Source organism: Aricia agestis, chromosome 20 (genome assembly GCF_905147365.1).
Source record: "Aricia agestis chromosome 20, ilAriAges1.1, whole genome shotgun sequence".
Lineage (NCBI taxonomy): Eukaryota > Metazoa > Arthropoda > Insecta > Lepidoptera > Lycaenidae > Aricia > Aricia agestis.
The window spans coordinates 8,131,448-8,154,758 of NC_056425.1; the positions used below are offsets into that span (position 1 = coordinate 8,131,448).

Below are 23,311 nucleotides of genomic sequence, written 5' to 3' on the forward strand. Positions count from 1 at the left end.
TCAGAATAAATTTTTGCAAATGTTCTCTGAACGTCTACATGATGTAAAGTTGGAACTGCAAGTAAGACACACACCATTCCAAGTTCTAATACTTGCGCCAAAACTGACGCATATTCCATAGTTTTTATTGAGCACACACATTCATAACTATTATTTACGACGCCAACATGACAGTCCAAACAGGGCATCATACTCATAATCAGTACAACATTTTCATCGGTAGTCCAAACCTTGCAGCTTAGAACGCAGTCCGATGCGCGGCCCAAACTTAACGTGTAATCGCACTTAAAGTTTTTGGTTCAGCACTCCACGGATTGTACGTATGGTGAATCGTCCAAGTTAGTTATGGACGCCGAAGACGCGCGACCATCGCGACCAGCCACGATAGATATAACACTTCTATGTTCGGAATCACTATCACCACTTAATATAATATCCCGAGCCACTAGACCATTTACCTTATCACTATACTCCTCTATCCTCAATTCCTCTAACAGTTTCTTAGAATCGTCAAAATTTCCAAAGAAAACTGAGTCTGTTTCCACGCTTTCGCCTCCCGACTCGCTAACACCATCGCATAGAGATTCAAAGTCATCTGTATCAGATTCTATAAGTAAAGGAGGCAGCTGTTTTGGTACTGGTTCCAACTGTGGTACGAATTTTGGCTTCACTTGAAACATGTATCGCGTTTGACGTTTGGAATCATTGGAGTCTGTGCTTAAGTAACCTGAGTCTTCAGTTCTACATAGCCTCTTCATGTCAGTTCTTCTTGGTCTGTTTCGGTTTGATCGTCTACCGGATCGTCGAGTACTTGTTTCGCTTCTAGAATACGCTGAGAATCTATCTCTTTCTTCTGATGTTCGTACTCGATCGTTGTTTGGACTACTTCGTGGGGTTTCTCCATTTCGTTTTTGTTTTGGAGGTAGCGGTGGTTTGGGATCATCTAGTTTGTAAGAATCATCTAATTTGTTTATGTAAGTCGCGAGTTCTGGGCTTCCGTTGGGAACACTCGCTCTTCTTTCGTTGAAAAGACGAAACTCTTTATTGTTCTCTTGCAGCTTATTCCTAGCTTCGTATATTTGTCTAAGACTTCCAATTTTACGTGTGAAAGCTTCCTTCGGAGGACTACAGTTGTAATTTTGGTTGTTATTATTGTTTTGGTTGTTGTTGAATTTTTGTTTAAAGCTACCACCAGATTTCAACAAAATCTTTTCTATCGACCTCTTCTGCTCACAACTTGTTGTACACCTTTTTGGTTTTCTGTCTAGTGTGTCAGGATCAAAATCTTCAACGTCACTTTGTCTAGTGCACTGAGGGGAACCTGTTACTTTAATAGTCAAGGATCCCGGTTTTTCCACGAACAAAGCCTCACTTGAATTGCTGTAGTAATCATTACTGTAACTGAGATTCTCATTTGATTTTGTAGATAAATGTTGATACGATGAGTGGTGGTGATGATGATGATAATGCTGGTTGTATATCAAATTATCCGACAGTCCTTTTATATCTTGCCAACTGCGCATAAACCGTTCCCGTGAAATTTTTATATTGGAAATATGATTGTCACAGTCATCTCTATTATAAAGATCAGGAGAATACCCCAAAGAAAATCTTCTTGTTTTTATGTGACTCTTTTCCAAGCTATCAAACATTTCTTGGTTCTCATATAGTGTATTTCGGTGACGATAATTAAACACATCGTTTAATGAGTGTGGCTCCGACCCAGCAACAGATATTATAAGCTTCGGTGTAGTTAGTGACGTAGTGATATTGTTATTTACATAAAACTCTTCTCCGTCAGTACGTTTACATTGGTTTAGTTCTTGGATAACCGCTTCCATCTTTTGTTTGACTTCTAATGAAACTGGTTCAGATTCTAGGTCTTCAGTACTAGTACTCAATGACAAATTATTGGTTATTGGTGGTGGCGGTGGAGGTGGGGTTTGCGGAGGCGGCGGCATTCTTTTTCTTACCACTCGCGTAGCATGATTTAATGGTTTCCGATCTTTTGAATTCAAGACGTCATGCTCCATTACTTTATTATCATCTTTTGTTTGCATTATTATTTTATCATTGGACATATTTTTGCCATCTTCTTCAATGTTGATCTCTTTGGTTCTAGTTTCATTGCAATATTCTTGAATTATTGATTCAGCTACCATCAAATCATCTTCTCTAGTGATTGGATCTATTGAGATAATTTTTGATTCTTGTTTGTCCTTTGATTCTGTTACACGTGGTGTGCCACTTACTTTGGCAACCGATTTTACAGGTTTCTTAGAGTTTGATATTGGAACTTCGTCCAACCATTTTTGAACTATTTTTTGTTTGTATTCATCACTCACACATGTTTTACATGAATTAGATCTGGCTAGACCATTAGGTTTTGGTGATTTCGCGCTACTGTCACAACCAGGGCATCCACCACAATGTACCGCTCGACGGCTGTTTTCACGTTTTAGGCTTATCACACTAAACCTTCTTGCGTGTCTGACACACGATAGATCCCAACCAAGATCAATTGAATGGTAAAGTTCCTCTTCAGGTATATCCGATAAAACAGGAACAAATCTCTTTGAATTCATTTTCTCTTTTGCTATCATCATAACTTCTCTTAGCTTCATTAAAAATTCTATAGCTGCTGGTGGTGGATTCTGAAATGAGAAATAAGTTTTTTTCATCTCAACTCCTACAAGTAGCTAGCTAGCTTGTAAAATCATAAATTTGAAAGGGCGAATCAAAGCCTTCTCAGAACTTTTAAAATTGAATGTAATACTGACCTTTAAATTCTCAATTTCAAAGAATACTGGATTAAAATACAGTTTTCTTCTGGGTTCACCAGTTGGGGTTGGTGGTATGCTCTCTATCGCCTTCTCGTACAAACTGCAATCTAGGATCGAGACATCTGAATGTGGAGCCTTTTCTATTTCAGGCGAAGAAGATCTTCTCTGTAGCCGCTCTGTAAGGCGGTCTGGTGTTGAACAAATGCGGATTCTCTCTTGCCTTTTCCTTCTTGTGTGTACCATTGCTGCGACAATATTTGCGTTTGGGTTCTGAAACTAGAATTTATAAGTCTGTATCGGGGTTTTCTTTATTGTTTCATCTTTTATCTTGACTGTTTTGCTTACCTTATGTGACATTTTAGAAGAGTCTATAGTATCCTCCGTTTGTTCACTAACATCAGAGAGACCAGCGTCAAAATCATTTCTTGCGTCCATATTAAGTAGGGGATTGTTTTTTACTCTCTAAAAATATACGTTTAAAGTTAGTCATATTTTAAATGTAACAATCATAATTCATAATAATATAAGGACATATTTTAAGTTTAATAAGATGAATAAAAGTGATATGACAACTTATTTTATTTAAATATTATTTTAAAACTTCAGAAGGGAATACGCACCATACTCCCAATATTCATTCTAGAATCAAAAGACGAATTATTTTCCGTAGACATGGTATTGGATAGATTCGACTCTGGATCCTTGAAGTTGCGTTTCTGCCGTCTCTTGTAGTGGACGTATAGGATGATGCCAGCAGCATACACGAAGACCAACATTACGACACATACTCCGATGGCCAGGGACTCCAATACGCTTAGCCCCTGACTCCTGGTCGCAGGTTCTGTTGTGACCGTCTCTCCCGCATGAAAGGGAATTGATCTGACGTCTGGAAAACAGTTTTAGCACTTTAACATTTAAACCGCTTACAGACGAACGGCACTTGTCGACGGCACGCGCCGTCGACAAGTACGGTTCTTCTGTAAGAAGCCTAAAATACTTTTATCGCATTTCGCAATTCTAGTAATTTAGTCGACATAAGTCGAATTAATGGTAAATACACTAACTCATAGTAGAATAGTAGAAATACTATTCTACTATGAGTTAGTGTATTTACTTTTCAAACATAAACCGCTGAACTACTTTTGAAGTTTGGTATGAGGATACTTACCTACTTTAGCTCCGGAGAAACTACATCAAATCGTTTTTATCGTTAAAAAATTTGGATTCCTGTCAAAGTTAACAAATATAGCGAAATCTATTAGCTTTTATAATTTCATTGGTTTTATCGATGTTCTTTTCAAATAAGAATTTTGGACTAGATGTAAAATAAATTGGCAGCTTCTTCTAAATCTTATTTGCTGTATTAGAGTTTCTACTATACCATTGCGTGAAGATCCAGCGATACGGAAGGCTGCGCAGGAGGTGGCGATGTAGGCGGCTTTGGGCGCTGAGCAGAGCACGTGAACAGCCACCAATCGCCCCTCCAGTCGCGAATGAAGAGCTGATGATCCACGCCACTGTCGGAATAGGATAAGACTTGAACAAAATGTTTTAGAATTGTGGGAGTAATAAGCAAATATAATTAAATTAAAAGTACAGTACTTTAAAAACTGAGAGTATTTTTAGAGGGTTACGTAAGTATTTCCCGCAGTGTTTATCGTACTGCATAAGTTGCAGGGCGTAGCGTTAGTGATTTAAATATCAATTAATAGTAGCGGGGCTACCAAAAGTCAACGTATTACGTAATTCTCTATAATATCTCTAATAAACCTAAATTTGTTTGACCATTTTAGATGGAATGAGGGTAGCTAAACAACTATAAGATTGTATGTGTAAGATTGTGTGTGTTTCAACTATGAACAATATTTTGGTCAACTATGTCTTTATTCTTAAATCTCCTTATTTTTAATGAATTACATGTATTGAGATTTAAAGCTTATCACCAAATCACCCACAAATTATTAAGACGCCTTAAAGCCGTTTTCTCTGATACCATCAGTTATGTTGGGTATTCGGACACTTTAACAAATTGCCGCTTTGACGCCAAGATTGTTATCGTGTAGACATTCTGTAAACTGCATTTTACACCTTGAATATGTGGACACTGGACAGTGAACAATCTATGTATACTAACATTAAACATACGAATATTTGCCTGTCTGCTGTATGGATTTTTATTAAATTTCATATTATTACCTATTTGGTAGAGATACTTTTTATTCAGAGTTAACTTTAGACTACCATCTTGGAAGTTTAAATCTCCTTTTACATATGGAAAGGCTTCAGACAGACACAGACAAAGGGTCTAAACACAAAAATCACATGCCGCTCCACTATCCCCGCTAAGTCGCGGGAACGGTAAAATCCCTCGCAACTCTACCAGCAGTTGTCAGAACTATAATTTTATGCCGTAGTCGCCCCTTATTAAGAGAACAGGCTTACTTGGGGGGATTATCTAGACCCGTGGTCGTCAAATTGCGGTCCGCGGGCCGCATGCGGTGGCCGTTATTTATGCGGCCCGCGACGAAGTAAATTATTTGAATGGTCAACCATACTGCACAATGGTTAAAATTACGCTAAGTTTAACGATAAACGTAACCGGACAGTTTTGGCCGGTTATCGTTAATGTTTACTTAACAAAATCATAATAATAACCTAATCCAGTTGTTTTTAAATGGTGGCTCACATATAGGGCCTGTAGGCCTACTACGAAGCCGTTTTGAGACTCAAACAATCGGCTGAGAATGCCACGTCCTGCTCTAACAACGTCATTTCACGTATGTTAGAATAGGACGCAACATTCTCGTACGGTTGTTTGAGTCTCAAAACCGTTTCGTGGTACGGGCCCTGATTACAGCTACCGAGTACAGTGGCGAGATAGTGTTTTGGACCAATAAAAGCCGAGAGTACTGTCTCGCCAGTCGCCTCTCTACTCGGTAGGTGTAAAAAGGCATTAGTGGGGAACCACTTTGGAGCGCCCTTCACAATTCACATACTCTGCCGTCTGCGGTCCGGTGGTGCTGGCACTCACATTGTCATGTGTGGCTAGGGTTGCCACCCGTACTTTATTATAAAGTATTGTACGTTATTTCAGGCAATTGTACTTTACGAAAATAATAAAGTACGCAAAAATACTTTAGTTCAAACTAGACGACCCGATGAACCTCGTATCACCGCGGATCTCTCAATATAAACTCTTCCTGGGCTTCCACGAATGTTTCAAGACCAAAATAAGCCAAAGCGGTTCAGCCGTTCTTGAGTTTAAAGAAACTAACAAAGTACAGAATTCATTTTTATTTAAGTATACAGATAATTTTATAAATTGTACCATATTTTTATACTGTGTACTGTTTATTTCTCACCTAAAGAAGCCAATTTACTTTATTTGCAAAAAATAAAGGTGGCAACCCTATGTGTGACCCTTGGCCAGTATAGTGTGACGACCGCTGATCTACACTCTCCAACTACAAGTTACTCGAACCTACCTGTAAAGTACAAAGGAAGTGTTGCATGTAGTGGCAAAAAGGTCTAAGTTTGGCCAAGTACCTACCTGCAAGTAAGTGCTGCCCTCGTCCCTGTAGAGGCCGAAGGGCACGTCGTTGTCCACCAGGTCCCGGAGCGTCACCCAGCCCGACGGCGACAGATACTGGGCGCTCGTCACTGCGCAGATCGCGTCCTCCACGTCTGAAGAGTAACAGTTATGTAACTTAACAGTGACATTGACAGTTTATGGCATCCAACCATTCCAACCCTAATAATAGAAGTCTACATTTGTTTATCCATACTATTAGTATGGATAAACAAATGTAGAGCATATATAATATTATAAATGCGAAAGTGTATCTGTCTGTCTGTCTGTCACCTCTTCACGCCCGAACCGCTGAACCGATTTGGCTGAAATTTGGTATGGAGATATTTTGAGTCCCGGGAAAGGACATAGGATACTTTTTATCCCGGAAAAATGTACGTTTCCTGCGCGATAAACGAATTTTGGCGCAACGGAGTTGCGGGCGTCATCTAGTTCTATCATAATTGCTAAATAATATACAAGCTGTAACAAAACTAAATGATAATACTTTTAGGATGTGTATGTGTCCCTTATACCTATTATAGAGTTCACTGTAAAAGTATCAGCGCTGAAAGAGCAAAATTTTTTTCGTGATTTGTCAAGGCGCCCAAGCGTCAGGAATTTTTCCACACAAAAGTTAAAAAAAATACTTTTGCAGCGCTGCTACTTTCACAGCGAACGCTATATTATAATACACACCTTAAAGTTTATCACTCAGTTTTGTTACACCCTGTATATATATTTAACAATAAAATAATTTGTGGCAGTTAGAATGGTTGTTATTTAAACTTAAGCATGCGCTGGACTGAAGTCTGAACCCACCAACCCCTCTTAAATTTAGGCTATTGCCTATTGCTATGTAGAGCTTGTCAAAAAGTGTAGGTGAGGATAACAAACTATAATATAATACCATGTTTTTCTACAACATTGTTAGCAATGCATAGGGACGATTGGGCCAGAAATTTAAGTACCTACACTTACCAGTGAAAATGATTTCCTTGGAGGGGTAGATGATCTGTCCCTTGAGTGGCAGGTACACGAACGGGATCTGCGGCCGGTCCGATCCACGACCGAATTTGGCCATTGGACATTCTGGAAAGAAATCCTAAAATTATAGAAATACTAGATGTCCCGCGCGGCTTCGCCCGCGTAAATTAGAAATTTTACAGAATCCGTAGGTACATTTTCCCATAAAAAATATTTCCCCCGTTTTTCCCACATTTTCCTGAGTTTCTTCTGTCGTATTAGTCTTAGAGTAATAATATAATATAACCTTCTCGATAAATGATGAGTCTTACTCGATAAATGATCTATCTAACACTGAGATAAGTTTTTAAATCGGACCTGTAGTTTCTGAGATTGACGCGTTCAAGCAAACATACTCTTCAGGTTTATAATATTAGGTAGATATAGTTTTTTTTTAATTATCGCTTGACAAACTCGAGTCTCGATCTAAAAGACTATGAAATGGTATAATATGGTAGTGGTGATGATGATGATGATGATGATGAAGAATGTAATTTGCATAGTAGCATATGCTTTCTGTTCTTAAAACAACGCCGAAACTCCCAAACTTGTATCTATAAAGAATCAGGAATTCTCTCAGCACCTTCCGAACCACGGTATACCAGGTATATCTCGGTGCAAAATCTTACTTGTTGGTAGCATATGCTTAGAATACTTCTCACGAAACCGAAGTCACCATATGTTTCCCTATAAGTTTTGAGGAGTTCCCTCGATTACTTATGGATCCTTCATCAGATCACCACTTTTCTGAATATAATACCAAATTGGGATGATACCCTATATACCAAAAGAAAAATTTTGAAAATCGGTTTACAAACGGCGGAGTAATCGTTGAATATAAGAAAACGAACATAACACCTCCCCCATTTTGAAAGTCGGTTAAAATTGTAGCCTATGTGTTATTTATTTAATATTTTAATCAGCACATGAATTAAATAACAACATTTTTTTCAAATTAATCGTAGCACCATCTGTCAGGAAAAACTAAAATTGAAATAGAATAATATTGAATGCGATGATAGCGCCGTCCGCCGGATCTAATGTAAAACATTCCAAAATCAACAACTCCTTATAAATAAGAAATTAATTGAAAAAACATTTTCCAGTAGACCAAACTGTAAATCTAAACCATTCTCGAATCTCCACGAACACACACAAAAAATTTCATCAAAATTGGTCCAGTCGTTTAGGAGGAGTTCAGTCACATACACACGCACACAAGAAATATATATATTAAGATAAAACTTTTATTTGCACAACAAAACATACATAGCTTAGTTACAATAAATAATACAGTTAAAGTATTTTGAGCACTTAATCCGACGCAGCTCAGCATATGCTGACTGCAAGCAATCCAAGTAGGATCTTCCGCTGGGCCGACAGGTAACGTCACGGAAATTAATCATCAAAAATTACTTCACCTTAGGCCCTATTTCCGCCCTTAAAATAAGAAGTTCGAAACATGGAAGGTTTCTTTTTACAAAGGACAGGACAAAGTAACAGAAAATTAAAATTCTACTGGGGATGTGGTCACTGGTAGTGACCAGCAAGCTTAGCAGTGGCTAAGCTTGCTAGGCTGTAGTAAAAATCATATCGGCCATTTGCTAAATAGATTTTTTTTGCTTCGATAAAAATATAATGTAGTGTGGACAAATTATTATCTGTTAAACATTTACATAAGATCAGAGATGGAAATATCTAGCTAGTTAGTCCATTATTAATGGACTAACTAGCTAGATATTTAGATGGACCCTAAGGCTACATAGCGGTACCTAGTAGCAAATGGAATACAAAAAAAAACCTTTTTAAGGGGGGAAAACGAGCAAACGGGTCACCTGATGGAAAGCAACTTCCGTCCTCCATGGACACTCGCAACATCAGAAGAGCTGCAGGTGCGTTGCCGGCCTTTTAAGAGGTAATTGGGTAATAAGGTAGGGGAGGGTAGAGAAGGGAATAGGGTAGGGGATTAGGCATCCGGTAAACTCATTCACTCGGTTTTCTGCGAGCCTGTGGTATTTCTCCAATCAAGCCGGCCCATTCGTGCCGAAGCATGGCTCTCCCACCGTTTTAAAAACCTATATTACTGTGGTCGTTTTTTAGATCAGAAATCAGAAAGTTTTGGCACTGACTTAGCGCTAATTTTATCAATCATTCATACTTACTCAATTTTGTAGATTTTAAATCTTAAAATGTTGATGGTTGTTTATTTTTTAAACCTTCTTACTCAAGCAAATATACTTGTAAGTAGAACCATACCATTACATAGTTATTTCTCATTTACCATAGGTCAGGGATCAGTGGGCTCATGACTTAGCATAATGAGTAACAAGTACAACTTACAAATTACAATGCTTGCCACCACCTCCATAGAATCCAGTATAACCATTGATGTTTTATAAGATACTTATAGATGCTGATTACAATTTCGTTGAACAGAACTCTTTAAAATTTCGAATAGCATGAAAACTATATATTTTTGGGATAAAAACTGCCCCGTGTCCTTTTTTCGAGACTCAAAGAAATTCCGTTTCATTAAAATCGGTTCTGCTATTTAAGCCTAAAAATTTTTACAAAATGTTAAATTATGGATTCAGAGCTTAATAATTAGCAAAGATTTACTCTAACTCATTGATTTTTTTAATTAACCCACTGAATAACTAATTTTAACTAGGCGACACGAAAAGTTACGTTGAGTGTAATAATTGTAAAGCGACAGTAATTAATAAGATATTATGCCAAAGCACAGAATATAAACACAAAATGTATAATCGTAATCTGGCCAAAGCTCAAATAATATGACACATTTTGACGCGTTCTAAAATCTAATCTTTAGATTTAACATCGCACAATGTAGATTTGTAGACCTATGTATTACTCAATTTATTTTGGAGATTAAAATGATCCCTAACTCGTGGAAATAAGGACTATATGAGGAGTAGAAAAGCTCTTAACGGACTGTACTTAACAAAATATGAGAGTAAGGCATGAGTAAGTGACCTCTTGCTCCTTATTGTCACAGACGAGTGAGACGACCTCTCAATATACGCTCATGTATATTTAATTTAAAATTATTACTTTCATAAACAGGTTGGAGGTAATTGTAATATTTTTAAGCACAGACAATGTCTGTCAGAAATCAGACATACTATATGTAATAATAAGTTTATGTAGACCGTATAATTAGGTCGACCTTTTAGGTGGGATGACGATCTTCGTTTAGTTGCAGGCCCATGTTGGATGCGAGTAGCAGGATCGGTCATCTTGGCGTTCATTGAGAGAGGCCTATGTCCAGCAGTGGACGACTATAGGCTGATATGACGATGATGATGATAATTAGGTAGGCATTCAAAATCAAAAATCAAAATAATTTCTATATAATATATTCAGAATATTTTTTTTACAAAAATATTTCTGAACGTTGATACTAAGGTGCCTACTGCCTACCACCGGTTCGGGAACTAACCCGGCGAGAAGAACCGGCGTAAGAAACTCGCACGGGGCCATCTTTTACTAAAAAGATGGAAAATTACAATTTATTATATAGTGCACCAAGGCTTTAAATGAATATGTCAATGGGCGCTGCTGGTAAAGGGGAACTGTCAAAAATGACGTTTTTGTATGAAAATAGAGTTACTTCCTTTTCTCTCATTTAAAGCCATACTATATAATATTAAGGTACAAAAGTGTGTTTCTCTCTATGTCTGTTATCTCTTCATGTTTAAACAGATGAACCCATGTGAGATACTTTGGGTCCCAGACCAGCAGCCTACTAAAGGCAAAGACTTCTATTTAAAAATTCTTTCACTAAAGGGCACAGAACAAGTTTTGTTACAGAAAGTTTATGGTTTATAGAGCAATTAATAAGTTTCTCCGCCGACGAAGTTGCAGACAATATTATGTACTTAAATTTACTTAATAGAATGATAGTTATGAAACAGTTGCTTTTCAAAAAAAAAATTAACCCACGACGAAAACAGGAGCAAGTTTGACTTCTCTGTACGTCTATGGCATCAATGAGCAGATATTGATATAATATAGAATATGTAAGTATGTATAGATTTTCTGGTTTAAACACGCGATCATAATAACAGCTATTAAGCTTTGTTCATCGTCAATTCATCACTAAATTAGGTTTCCTAATAGTTAATATGAAAATTCCTTATAACCTTACCAACAATCTTATTAACGCAGTTCCTCTGGTCTTCCCTGAAGGAGGGTGTGTCGTGGTCGCACTGGCAGGCGCAGCCCGCGCCGAGTGTGCCCAACGCGGTCCCATGAGACACCTCTACACAGCGAGTCACGCCGCACTCTGTGCCTGGGAAAAGGTGGTATAGTGGTAATAAATACATGTTATATGACAATTTTACCTGCTCAGCTATGACAGACCACGAGATGATGGACTGGATTTATATTTTTTATCAGTACCTATAGGCCACTCTAATTTTGCCACTGTGTACGAACTCTGCCGCGATCCTAGGACGCCATAGGACGCTGCCGCCCATAGGCATATAGCATTAAGCAATTGCCTAGGGCATCACGTCTGAGGGGGCACCAGAAGAAGGACAAAAATCATCCGTCCTTAGAGCATCACGTCTCACGTCACCAAAAACCACACCAAAAAAAGTTTCTAGGAAAATACTAAATGTTTTAGGTGGTAAAAGTTTAAAGGCTGATTCTAACTGTTGACATACAGATTAGGGGGCGGGGTACACAGGCATGGATTGCTTAATAGGGCATCAAGTAGTCTTAATCCGTCATCTCGTCCGTCGCAATAACTGCTTCGGCACAAACCGTAAGTTATTAAGGCCCTTAGTAAACAGAATCTCGTGGCACTTGGCCATTAGCCCTTAGGTGACATTGTCTCAACTTTCAGTGTCTAAATTTTCATTTTACAAGGCGCCTTTTTAAAAAGTCATCAAGCGCCAAAAGAACCTTGTCAGTTGTTCCACAATATCTGGTTATTCGTCTATGATAAAGTTTAGTTTTCCACTTTAGGTATGAAAATATAGGTAATGCGCCATAAAAATATATAAGTAATATATAAAATCTGTAAATAATAATATTTACAATGAAAACTTACCGCCTAAAGAAAAGAAATCTCCAGCTGCGAAACGCGTAACGTTAATAAGCGCCATCTCTCGGTGTGTCTTCAAACCACTTGAAACAGCCACTAGCGACATCAGCAAAAGCAGCGCCATCTTCATTTTGTGCACAACAACACTAGCCCGTGCTTACTTCCAAAACTTCAACCAGATGTCACTTTTTGGGTAAAGAAAATTACCGCAGTAAAATTTTCTAATCTTTATTTTTGATAGTGACCGTATCATTTTAAAAGGTATTTAAAGTATAGTAACTTTGGAATAATGCTGGTAAAAATAAAGTTTTTAGTTTCCACAGTAATTCTTAGCACCTCTCCATTTTCTTATTTTGGCATCTGAAATAAACAAATCATTTTTTATTAAAACATTACCTTACCAATAAAATAGACATTTTATACCTGTTGGAAATAACTACAATAAAACAAATACGTATCGATAGAGAAGAGCCACGTTTTGCATTTTTAGAAGTTAGAGCTGACCTAAATAATTATTGGTTTTCAAACTTTTCATTCGTAGAAATAAAATAAATATGAATAAAAAAATTAATGCACCAGCTTAGCGAGAAAAAGTTGAGTCACACATGTTTAATAATATTAATTGATTGATAATATTAGTTAATTTTTAATAACACTGAAAACCTGTTGTGGTCTAAAAGCGCTAATAAATTAACAATCATTTCAATTTAATTTTTTTAACCATGAAAAAGAAATCAGACCGAAAGTATAAAATATAAAAAAGATAGATTTTATAAAATGAGATAAGTAAGTATAAATAATTACAATATCAATAAAGTTACGGCTTGACCAAAATGTCCAGTCTCAAAAATTTGGGTTTGCACGTTTGACACCTCAAAACGCAAAGAAACTTTGTAATACAGAATAGCTAAAATAAAGAGGTCACCGCCTTAGAAATTCATAGTTGTTATACAAAATGCTAATTTTCAGTCTGATGCACTTATTGCGAAACAGCGAATGTAGGTAGATACTAGGTACCGTACAGTTTAAAGTTTTACATAATACAATTTTAAAAATACTTGGAGCACTCGGGGACTGTATTGCATAGCTTTTTTATCAACTTCATTGAAGTTCTAACACCAGTCACCACGTAAGTCACTTTTTGTCTATTTGGATGTTTTAATGCAATTCGCTAGAAAATCGGAAGACGCATCTTTTTTGTTATAGTATGATTATATCCTATCTAGGTTTAAGTCGATTTGCGTTTAATATTTTAAAATATGCGTAGGTACCATGTCAAGTAGTCTTTAGGGTTCCCTACTTAAAGGCACAGAATATAATATTATATTAGTAGTACCATTAAAGGGTAAAAACGGGACCCTATTACTAAGACTTAGATGTCTGTCTGTCTATCAGTCTGCCTTCATAGCTGTATAAATAATATATAGAATAAACATAATAGTAGAATAAAAATATTTTTTGGGATAATTTTGCGCTTTATCGGTACGGAAACCTTTATGCATGAGTCCAACTTGCATTTGCTGATTTTTAGATACTGTTAATTCTTTCTTAAAATATGGGATTCAAATTAACCAATACCAAACTATTACATTCACTAAAACAATGTTATTTTAGTAATAATAGAGAAACTTCTTAACCTGCATCTCTTTAAAAATACGGAGAAAGTATGTAATTGTTGATATTGCTAAACACTATTTAAAGACAAAGGCTATTAAAAGTATAGATTTTAGAAAACATAATTGGATGCAGTTATTGAAAGTTATTAAAAATTACTTTCTTTCAACTTTTTTTCATAATTTAGAATAATTTTATTGATTTTGAAATTTTCTCTATCAATTAGGTAGTGGTACCTAATTTTAAATATGTATAATATACATTTTGAGTATAAATTATGTTAACTCTACAAAACATAAATAATATTATAGAAACAAACTATGTAATATTTATACTCTACTAAATTCACTTTTTACCGACTTCCAAAAAGGAGGAGGTTATACGTTAACAAAAAAATTAAAACTGACTTCCAAGGTAAAAACAATAATCCTTACTCTAAAATAGTGCCTTTTTCAGAATTCGTTTAAATCTCAACTATTTCTGTACTTACTACAGTCTTCATTACTTTGAACTCACGATAAAATTAGGTACCGACTTCAAATAATGAAGACTGTAGTATGTACAGAAATAATTGAGATTTAAACGAATTCTGAAAAAGGCACTATTATAGAGTAAGGGTTATTTAATACTTTTTAGTTCATATTATTATTGTATTTACCTTGGAAGTCGGTTTTAATTATTTTTGTTAAAAATAATAATAATAATTAACTTTGTAAAAAAAGGAGAATTAAAACTCGACACTAATGACGCGAAACCATTTCATATACTTACTCGTAATATGATCTCGTTATTTGTTATCTCGCAAAAATGTGCGGTTATTCTCAAATCGCGGAATTCTGTCTGTAGCGGTCATTGACTCCCTGTCAAAAAACTTGTCATTTTCTATTAAAACCGCGATTGACAATGAAGTGACAGATGTTTCTAGCCTAAGGGTGATATCGTATTTTGGATACACGATGTGAACACACTATGAATTATTATCACTTCAAAATTATAAATAATTAGAGATGATCATACGAAGAGGTAACAAAGACGTTTCCCGATGAAAATATAATATGTAGTCTGTATCTATTATAATATGTACAAGAATTCAATTTTATTCCTAAGTTAACAAAATGCAGTGCGAGTATTTTTTTACACATACGTGTGAAGCCATGCTTCGGAACAAATAGGCCCGCTCGATCGGAGAAATACCACGTTCTCACAGAAAACTGGCGTGTGGCGCTGTGTTTCGCCGAGTGAGTGAGTTTACCGGAGGCCCAATCCAAATATGGTAGACCCTATACCCTCCCCTACCCTCCCCTATTCCCTTCCCTTCCCATCCCTACCCTCCCCTATTACCCTCTTAAAAGGCCGGCAACGCACCTGCAGCTCTTCTGATGCTGCGAGTCTCCATGGGCGACCGAAGTTACTTTCCATCAGGTGACCCGTTTGCTCGTTTGCCCCCTTATTTCATAAAAAAAATAACATAGCTCCTAGACTAAAAAGGTCAATGACCGCTGGTGCCACCTTAAATTGTCCTGACTATAATTTCGTTTTTCCGTACAAAGTCGCGGGCAACTTATAATCTTGCACTATTATTTCATACCGCATAATACCACGTAATACAAATCCAGTTCTGATATCTTATTCCGAGCTAAGTGCCGTACTATTACATCTTACGCGAGTAACAGTGTAATTATTACACCTGTAATATAATTAGTAATTACTCTTGTAATTCGTAAGCTTTATGTAACTGTTACAGCGTGGAATATTACTGAAGTCTCTTGGAGCTGCTAAATTCGTATAATGGTTTCAGTTACAGTATACGTGTCGCCGTATCCTACGAATAAGGGCGCTGTTGCAAAAACCCTACTTTACAGGAGAAGGTTTTTTGTGTTTATTTCCAAATATTGTTAGACAACTTTTGGAAATTAATTATGAAATTATAGTATAGCATAACGTATTTTGAATGAGACGTTTAATTTGATATTTCGGGTAGATTTGTCCCTTATTTCTTTTTTCGGCGGAGTAAAATAAGTCTCAAAGTTCTTGAGATAGAGCCTGGAGACAGACGGACGGACAGACAGACATCGAAGTGTTATTAATAGCGTCCCGCCTGTACCATTTGGGTACGTAAACCAAAAAAAAACAATATAAATAGGCATATGGAAAAAAACATACATTAAATTAATAATATGGAACGATTGCTAATATTAATTCTCAACCCTTCAGGGTTGAGAACCAATCGTTATTGTGATTGCTTTCAAGCAAGGGTGAGAAGGAAGGACAAACAAACATACTTTCCCATATTTTATACTTGGGAAAGTACGAGTATAGCAAAGAAAACTCTGGCTGTTTCTGGCTCTTGGTTTAGCTTATGAGTAGTTACAATATGACGGAGCGGTGCCTATTCTACTTCAACATCAGTTTAGCATGATAACGCTAATATTTTGTATTCTAAATCAAATTCTTTTATGAGACGATATACGGCATCCCTCATGTCCTTTTGCAAGAGTCTGATGACCGATGATACATCATCAGCACAGCTCAAGAGATGTACTCAAAATTTTGGGTACGTTCTGTTACTCACAGTTCGTCCAATAAACCAAAAAAAATTTAATAGTAACAAAAAAAAGTTTCGTTACACTCACTCTCGATACACCAAGAGCTCTTTTCCTAAATTTTTAATAAAAAGGAAACTTTTTTTCAATTCTTTCAGGCACCGGGGACTGTTCTCGTTTTCTAGAACCTAAAAATACAAAAAAAAAACTCAAATTATATTGTGGAATATTATTTTATATTTAAATATTCTTGTAGCACACTACCTTTAACTATTTTTCTATACGGCGAAAAAGCCACAAAGTTCACTGCGGCTTTTTAACAAAATTAAAACAAAACATTATAAACTTTCAATTATATACTTTTCGAAATGGTTAGTATATAAAAGGCAAATTCATGTAATAGTCTATAATAATTATAGTCTCATGTCATGTATGAGTTCAATATTTTGCTTAGCGGGGCGAGTAACCCAAAATTGTCGATCTTATAATTGAAAATAAGCCCCGAATTATTTAATTTTTTAAACATAGTTACTACATTATATTTCCGAGGATCCGACCTAGCCGAAACACGATATCTTAAAATTTTCTTGATAGAAAAAAATCACAAAGATGCATCTAATTTTCACGAATTTTTCATAATATTGCCATAACCATTAACAATGCATTACACTAAGTTAATATGTTAACACATTGTATAAAATTCTATCATTGAGAATCCGACCTAGCATATTTTTAAAGTGTTGTATATTTATCGAGTTATTAAGAAAAAAATAACTAGGCGATGATTCCGCGTCGTCCTTTTTCACCTGGCGAGAGACGGCCGTGAGTGTGAGGAAAGAAGGACGATGTTTGATTTTTTGGGTTAGTCGCCCTCTTGAGTTAACTGCAGGACTACAAAGTCAATGAACACCTTATTTAATTTTGTCAATAGTACGTATTTATGTGAATAACTGGAGCCATGTTTGTGATTATGTAGAGGTATGAGTTAACGTTAAATATTGTATTTTTTTGGAACGAAGTTCCTTATCGTGCGTTGCGAAGCTAGACGGTAAAAGTTGTAACGATATGACACAAAAGTGTTGGTACGTAAGCCAGTGTTTCTTTCTCTGTCTCTCTTTCCTTTTTTGTATTTTTTTGTGTTTTTTTTTTGTTTTGTTTTTTTTTCATCCTGGCGTCCCTTGTCACCTCTCAAGTTTTTTTAGGGTTTAAGATTTTTTCGTGCTCTTCTTCGGTTTGTGAGAAAGAGTTGATAAACAAAATATGCCGATAGCTGCTGACTTTAACTGACTAAGATCTGTATCTTAGTCAGTTAAAGTCAGCAGCTATCGGCACTGTTGCCGGATTTATATTTTTTAAGAGTGTACGCCACTTTATATCCGCCGCCCTATGTACGAAATCTAACCTAGGACGCTGCCCTTAGGCCTATACGGCCTATTTATAAATCCAGGGCTGCTAAGATATGCCTTTATATAGTATAAAGCCTAGAATTTGGGTCTTTGATATTATGGAATCAGCCAATACTATTAGCACAGTATAGCAATATGACATATCTAATATTGCTATACTGTGCTATTAGCATCTCAAGCGAGTTTCGTGAATAAGAACAAAATAAATGACAGCGATAAATATAAAAGTTCGCCTCAATTTATTCAGAACATTCAGTTTCTAGCATAAGACTAATTTAGTAGCCATTTAGAATAAATTTTTGGACATATATTATGTGAATTATTGCACTATAATATAACAGTCTCACATAATGTTGATCCTAGACAAACAACTTTCCAAATTTTGCGGAATTGCCAAATCATTTTCGATTGCAAATCGGTGAAATGTCGAATTAGCGATTTGCACAGGCGCAGATATAATTGAAACGAAAATTTGCATATTTTTTATTTTCTTTATTTTTTTTTTGGCTAGGCCAAAATCTCCTTGATAGATTTCGAAATAAAAGTCAAACTCAAGACGTCATGTGACCGACGCGACCCTGAGAAAACTGAACATGTTTTCACTTTTCAGTTTCGCTTCTTCATTTAATTTGTTTACATTATATTTTGTTATCGAAAGCCCATACTAATATTATAAATGCGAAGGTGTGTCTGTCTGTCTCTTACCTAATCACTGAACCGATTTTCTTGAAATTTGGCATGGAAATACTTTGTGAAAGGACATAAGATATTTTGTATCCCGGAAAATTTTACGTTTATCGCGCGATAAATGAATTTTGACTCAACGGGCTACAAAAACAAAAGAAATAACAGCAAAAAAAGTATAAAAATTACAGAAATGTGCAAAATGACGGTCTTACCGCTTAACTTTAAGGCGGGGATTAATCTCAATCAAAAACGATAACCTTGCACACAACCAAAGACCAAGCGTATAAGCATCGCAATAAGATTCATTTTAGCTTAGCATAAAACTGTAACTACTCGGGCGGATCTTCTCTATTTTTCATGTTTTTTTTTTAAATATCTTTGGAAATAAATATTAAGAAACAAAATTGTTTGGTTAAAGAAATTTTAATATAGATTTTCTAACAATTTATTGAAATAAAATGTATTATTATCCTTGTTAATAGTTAATACTTATATCCTAGTTAATACTTATATCCTAGTTAATATTTCGATGAAATAGATTTTTTTCGGAGGTGAGTTTGTAAATTAATTACAGCCAAAGTATTACGTTTTATTAAAATGTTTATGGTTTAAGGTATTTTAAATATTGTGCTTTATGTCTCATATTTTTTAACACTTCGTTATTATATTGGAACTAGGTAAACCGGGAGTCACGGAATAACAAATTGGGGTTTATCCTCGCCTTAAGCGGTTTCTTCCAGATACTAATTATTATTCCAGACACTACTATTTAGAGTTTTAGAGTCGTCTAGAGTCTATTTTTGCAAATAAAGATTATGATTATGATTAGAGTGCTGAATGCATTTAAGATAGAAAGACAAACAAACGGTTCATTACTATTAATCGCCGTGAATCTCGTATCGCCCAGAACTGATGGTACAATTACTATAAGTTATAACGCATCAGACCTTGAATAATATGCAATATGACTTTCACTGTAGTTATCGCGTAAGTTTGCAGTGAATCTTCACCGCAAATGTCAAAAATAACCAATTGTGGTAATGATTGTCTTTCATATGCCAGGTGAAAAAGGACGACGCGGAATCATCGCCAAGTTAAAAGTTAGTTTTACTTGAATAAAAGACGAACTATAATGATTATGAAAAAACTGTTTTGAGCAAATTTAGGTTTTATCAATGCCTTTTTAGTTATTAAAAATATTAAAGAAAAGACAGCAAACTTCAAAGATCCAAGCAAAAATGTGTCTAAAACAAGGCTTGTTGTAAAAAAAGCTATCGAACATTTTTTCAGTAATCGTGTTATCGTCTTGAGCATTTAATCTTCATGAACTGAAGTTACTTGTGTCAAAAAATCAGTTTTCTAGACCCTACAGATTTTGAGATCTAGGTTTAAGTATGTAGTCAAGTTAGGGTCAGGTGCGCTCTTAAAACTCGTAGTTGAGCCATCTGCCTATGAATCAATTCACGTTATATTTTTTTATTGCTCTTATGCATCGATTCGTTTCGATGTATCAATATTTAAAACTTTCACTGCAACTTCTGAAATTCTTTCTTTATCATACTGCATACATAATGTATGAGATATGAAGCCTACGCGATACTATACATCTCATTTACATCGGTTGTGTGTTTATTGTTTTAGATACTATCATGTCACTCAATTACGAGTTACGACTGATCGATGTGAAGAAATGTGATTTTTCAAAGAAGCATTTCAAGGTATATCATACACAGGGAGTACACAAAGTGATAATTAATTGTTACTTTAGGATGTGTAGTGTGGTTATAGAATAGAGTTGAAAGCGGCACTGAAAGAGTTACTTTTTTTCACTTATGTATCTATAATTTCAGAGCTGCTACTTTCACAATGAAGTCTATAATGTAAGGGAAACGTCATGTATATGACCTCACGCCTAAGTCTTGATTCATAGATTGATCATTTAACTTGGGTAAAAAATTAACGTTTTTTTAAATTATTGATTTACGCGGGTCATTAATAAACTCTGCTGGCCGCATGCGTCCCGCGGGCCGCAGGTTGAGCATAGCCGCATCAAATTAGTATGATCACTTTGTTCTGTTAAGCCCTGTATAGTTATACACTATACACTATAGGCTTAGGGTGATGCTTAGTTTGCAGTGAGAAATGATTGCAAATGTTATAACTGTGTTATAAGTCTTACCTGTACTGTGCCTGTGCGATTGACTTTGTTAGGAGGGAACGCGGCTGCAGAAGAATTTAAATGAAGAAACTATTGCCATCACATTTCACCCTGCGCCGGCACGTATATTGTGATAGAGACAGATACAGTAAATCGAGATAACGTAGTCCTCTGATTCTTCCTTCAAAATAGAGCCTATCTAATAATTATTTTTTAAATATCTTCAGGAGTCTATGCCTCTACGTTTTTATTTTATCGTAAAGGTCTTCCTTTGTTTTATGGTCGGTCAATTGGCGGGGTAGGGGGCATTCATTATTTCCGATATTTGAAGGGTCATATTTTTTTAATTATTAGTAAATTTAGAAAAAATCGAACGTAGAGGCATAGCTTTAACATATCTAAATATTGTATAAAAATCGTTTGACTAGACGCATTCTCCAGGGAGTAAATTGGGGAATACGTTTGTATAGAAAAATAGTGCTAGCGTGCCCTCTTAATAATTATTATTATTATGAGCAGGCCAAGTAGACGATATTATAATATTAAGGCAATCTATTGGATCTTGCCACGCAGATTTTTTAAATTAATAATAAATATTGCTAGCTCTCCCGACAAATTTTAAAACGTTATTGTCGTTTGTTAAATTGAGAAGTTCAACGTTTGAGAATAAAAAAATGTGTCAACGTTTTCTCCCAAATCAAGTAAATTAAATGCCTTTTCGGTTAGTAATATATCTTTGCCGTCAAAATCAAACGAGATAATATATTGAAAGTATCATTAAAATATCAATAGAGATATCGTAAAGTGTTTGATGCGCGGTTAATTTGCTACGTCCTGTCACGAGACAACATAATATTATAATTTACATACAAATCGGTTTAGTCAGTGCTATAAATGTTTATGCCTAGTTTTTTTTTTAATTAATAGGTACGGCCGGTATGCCTCACTTTTATAGAGAAAAATATAAATTAAACGTAGGTTAAAAGTTATTAGTTAAACGTTTCGATACTAATAGTTAAAAAGCTAAAGTGCCTGATAGACGTACGAACTTAAAGTACGCGGGTATTAAGTTCGCGACCTTACTCGGCTCGCGTCGGTGACACGCGAGAATCGCTCATACCGGATTACCGTGCCCCCAGGCTCGCGGCTCTTTGCTGACACACAGGCGATTAAGATCGTCGAGCCATAAGTCCGCGTACTTACTCGCACGTCTGTCACCCCCTTAAAAGCTTCAAATTTTAGATGATATCCATACTTATTTATAAATTCATAGGTGTGTCTGTCAATTACCTGTTATCACTTAAATTGCTTTACCGATTTGATGAAATTTGATAAATTGACTTTAAGTGCCGGAAAAGGAGTTACGTAGTTTTTATCTGGAAAAATGTACGGTACCATAACCCATTTTTTTGTTACACAGATATCATCTTATTAAATACTAATTACCAGATGTCGCCCGCAACTCCGTTGCGCCAAAATTCGTTTATCGCGCGGGAACCGTACATTTTTCCGCGATAAAAAGTATCCTATGTCCTTTCCTTTCTCCATAGCAAATTTCAGCAAAATCGGTTTAGGGGTTTGGGCGTGAAGAGGTAACACACAGACAGACACACTTTAATATTAAGTATGGATATGGATATTAGTATGGACTAGAAATAATTTACATGACAAAACAACATTTGCCGGGTCAGCAATTATATTTTATGTACTACACTTATATAACAATAACTCGCGTGACGTCTCGGCATTCGAAACGAAAGGAACTAGCATTCTGCTTCATAATTAAACAATCGGAAATCGGCGTTCCGACGAGTACACGGTATGAAAATTACTATGCTAGGGCGAGGAAAATTCTGTTAGGAAAAAACATGAACATCTTACAATACAGCATTATAGCATTGTATTAACATACCTCAGACCTACGAATAATAAAAACTAAGGAAACGTAACTCCCATACTATTACCGTTTAAAATTTGGCTCCTGTAGAACTGTCATGTAACGTCAGCCTGATACCGCTCAAGGCCACCTAAAAATTGCAAAATATGTATTGAAAATGTGTACCCAGGGCACAATGGACATAACTACCAGTAGTTCGACTGCAAAGAAACGGACAGGTTTCAATATCTGTCAAATTCGTCGGGTTTCACTAGGATTATGAACGGTATATGCCTCGCGCTGGCTGATATAATTTATTTTTAAATATTTAAAATAAAGATTTCAAAATTGGATTCTGACAATTTTAATCACATGTGCCAAAACACAAACAACAATACGACCAAAGAGGAACACGTCCAGCGAATATGTCACAGTTTTAAATTCGTAGGTAACAAGTTAACAACCCTAGCGACGATTTTCGTCATAATACGTCAAATTTAAAAATTTCAACATCAGTTCTAAGTCGGCATACTCTATAATTCTGTCTACTCTGCCTAGGGTACACATTTTTGACAA

At 35.9% G+C, this 23,311-nt stretch overlaps 1 protein-coding gene across 1 annotated transcript; it reads right to left on the reverse strand.

Moving 5' to 3' along the window:
- Positions 1-299: 299 nt before the first annotated feature.
- Positions 300-12,651, reverse strand: LOC121737136. Its single transcript, XM_042128702.1, has 9 exons — positions 12,458-12,651; positions 11,549-11,692; positions 7,333-7,443; positions 6,334-6,467; positions 4,165-4,300; positions 3,404-3,669; positions 3,129-3,245; positions 2,781-3,059; positions 300-2,654 (listed from the first exon to the last, which is right to left on the reverse strand). Exons 1-9 carry the CDS (start codon positions 12,579-12,581, stop codon positions 300-302), a joined length of 3,666 nt encoding a protein of 1,221 aa, XP_041984636.1. The 5' UTR covers positions 12,582-12,651.
- Positions 12,652-23,311: the final 10,660 nt, after the last annotated feature.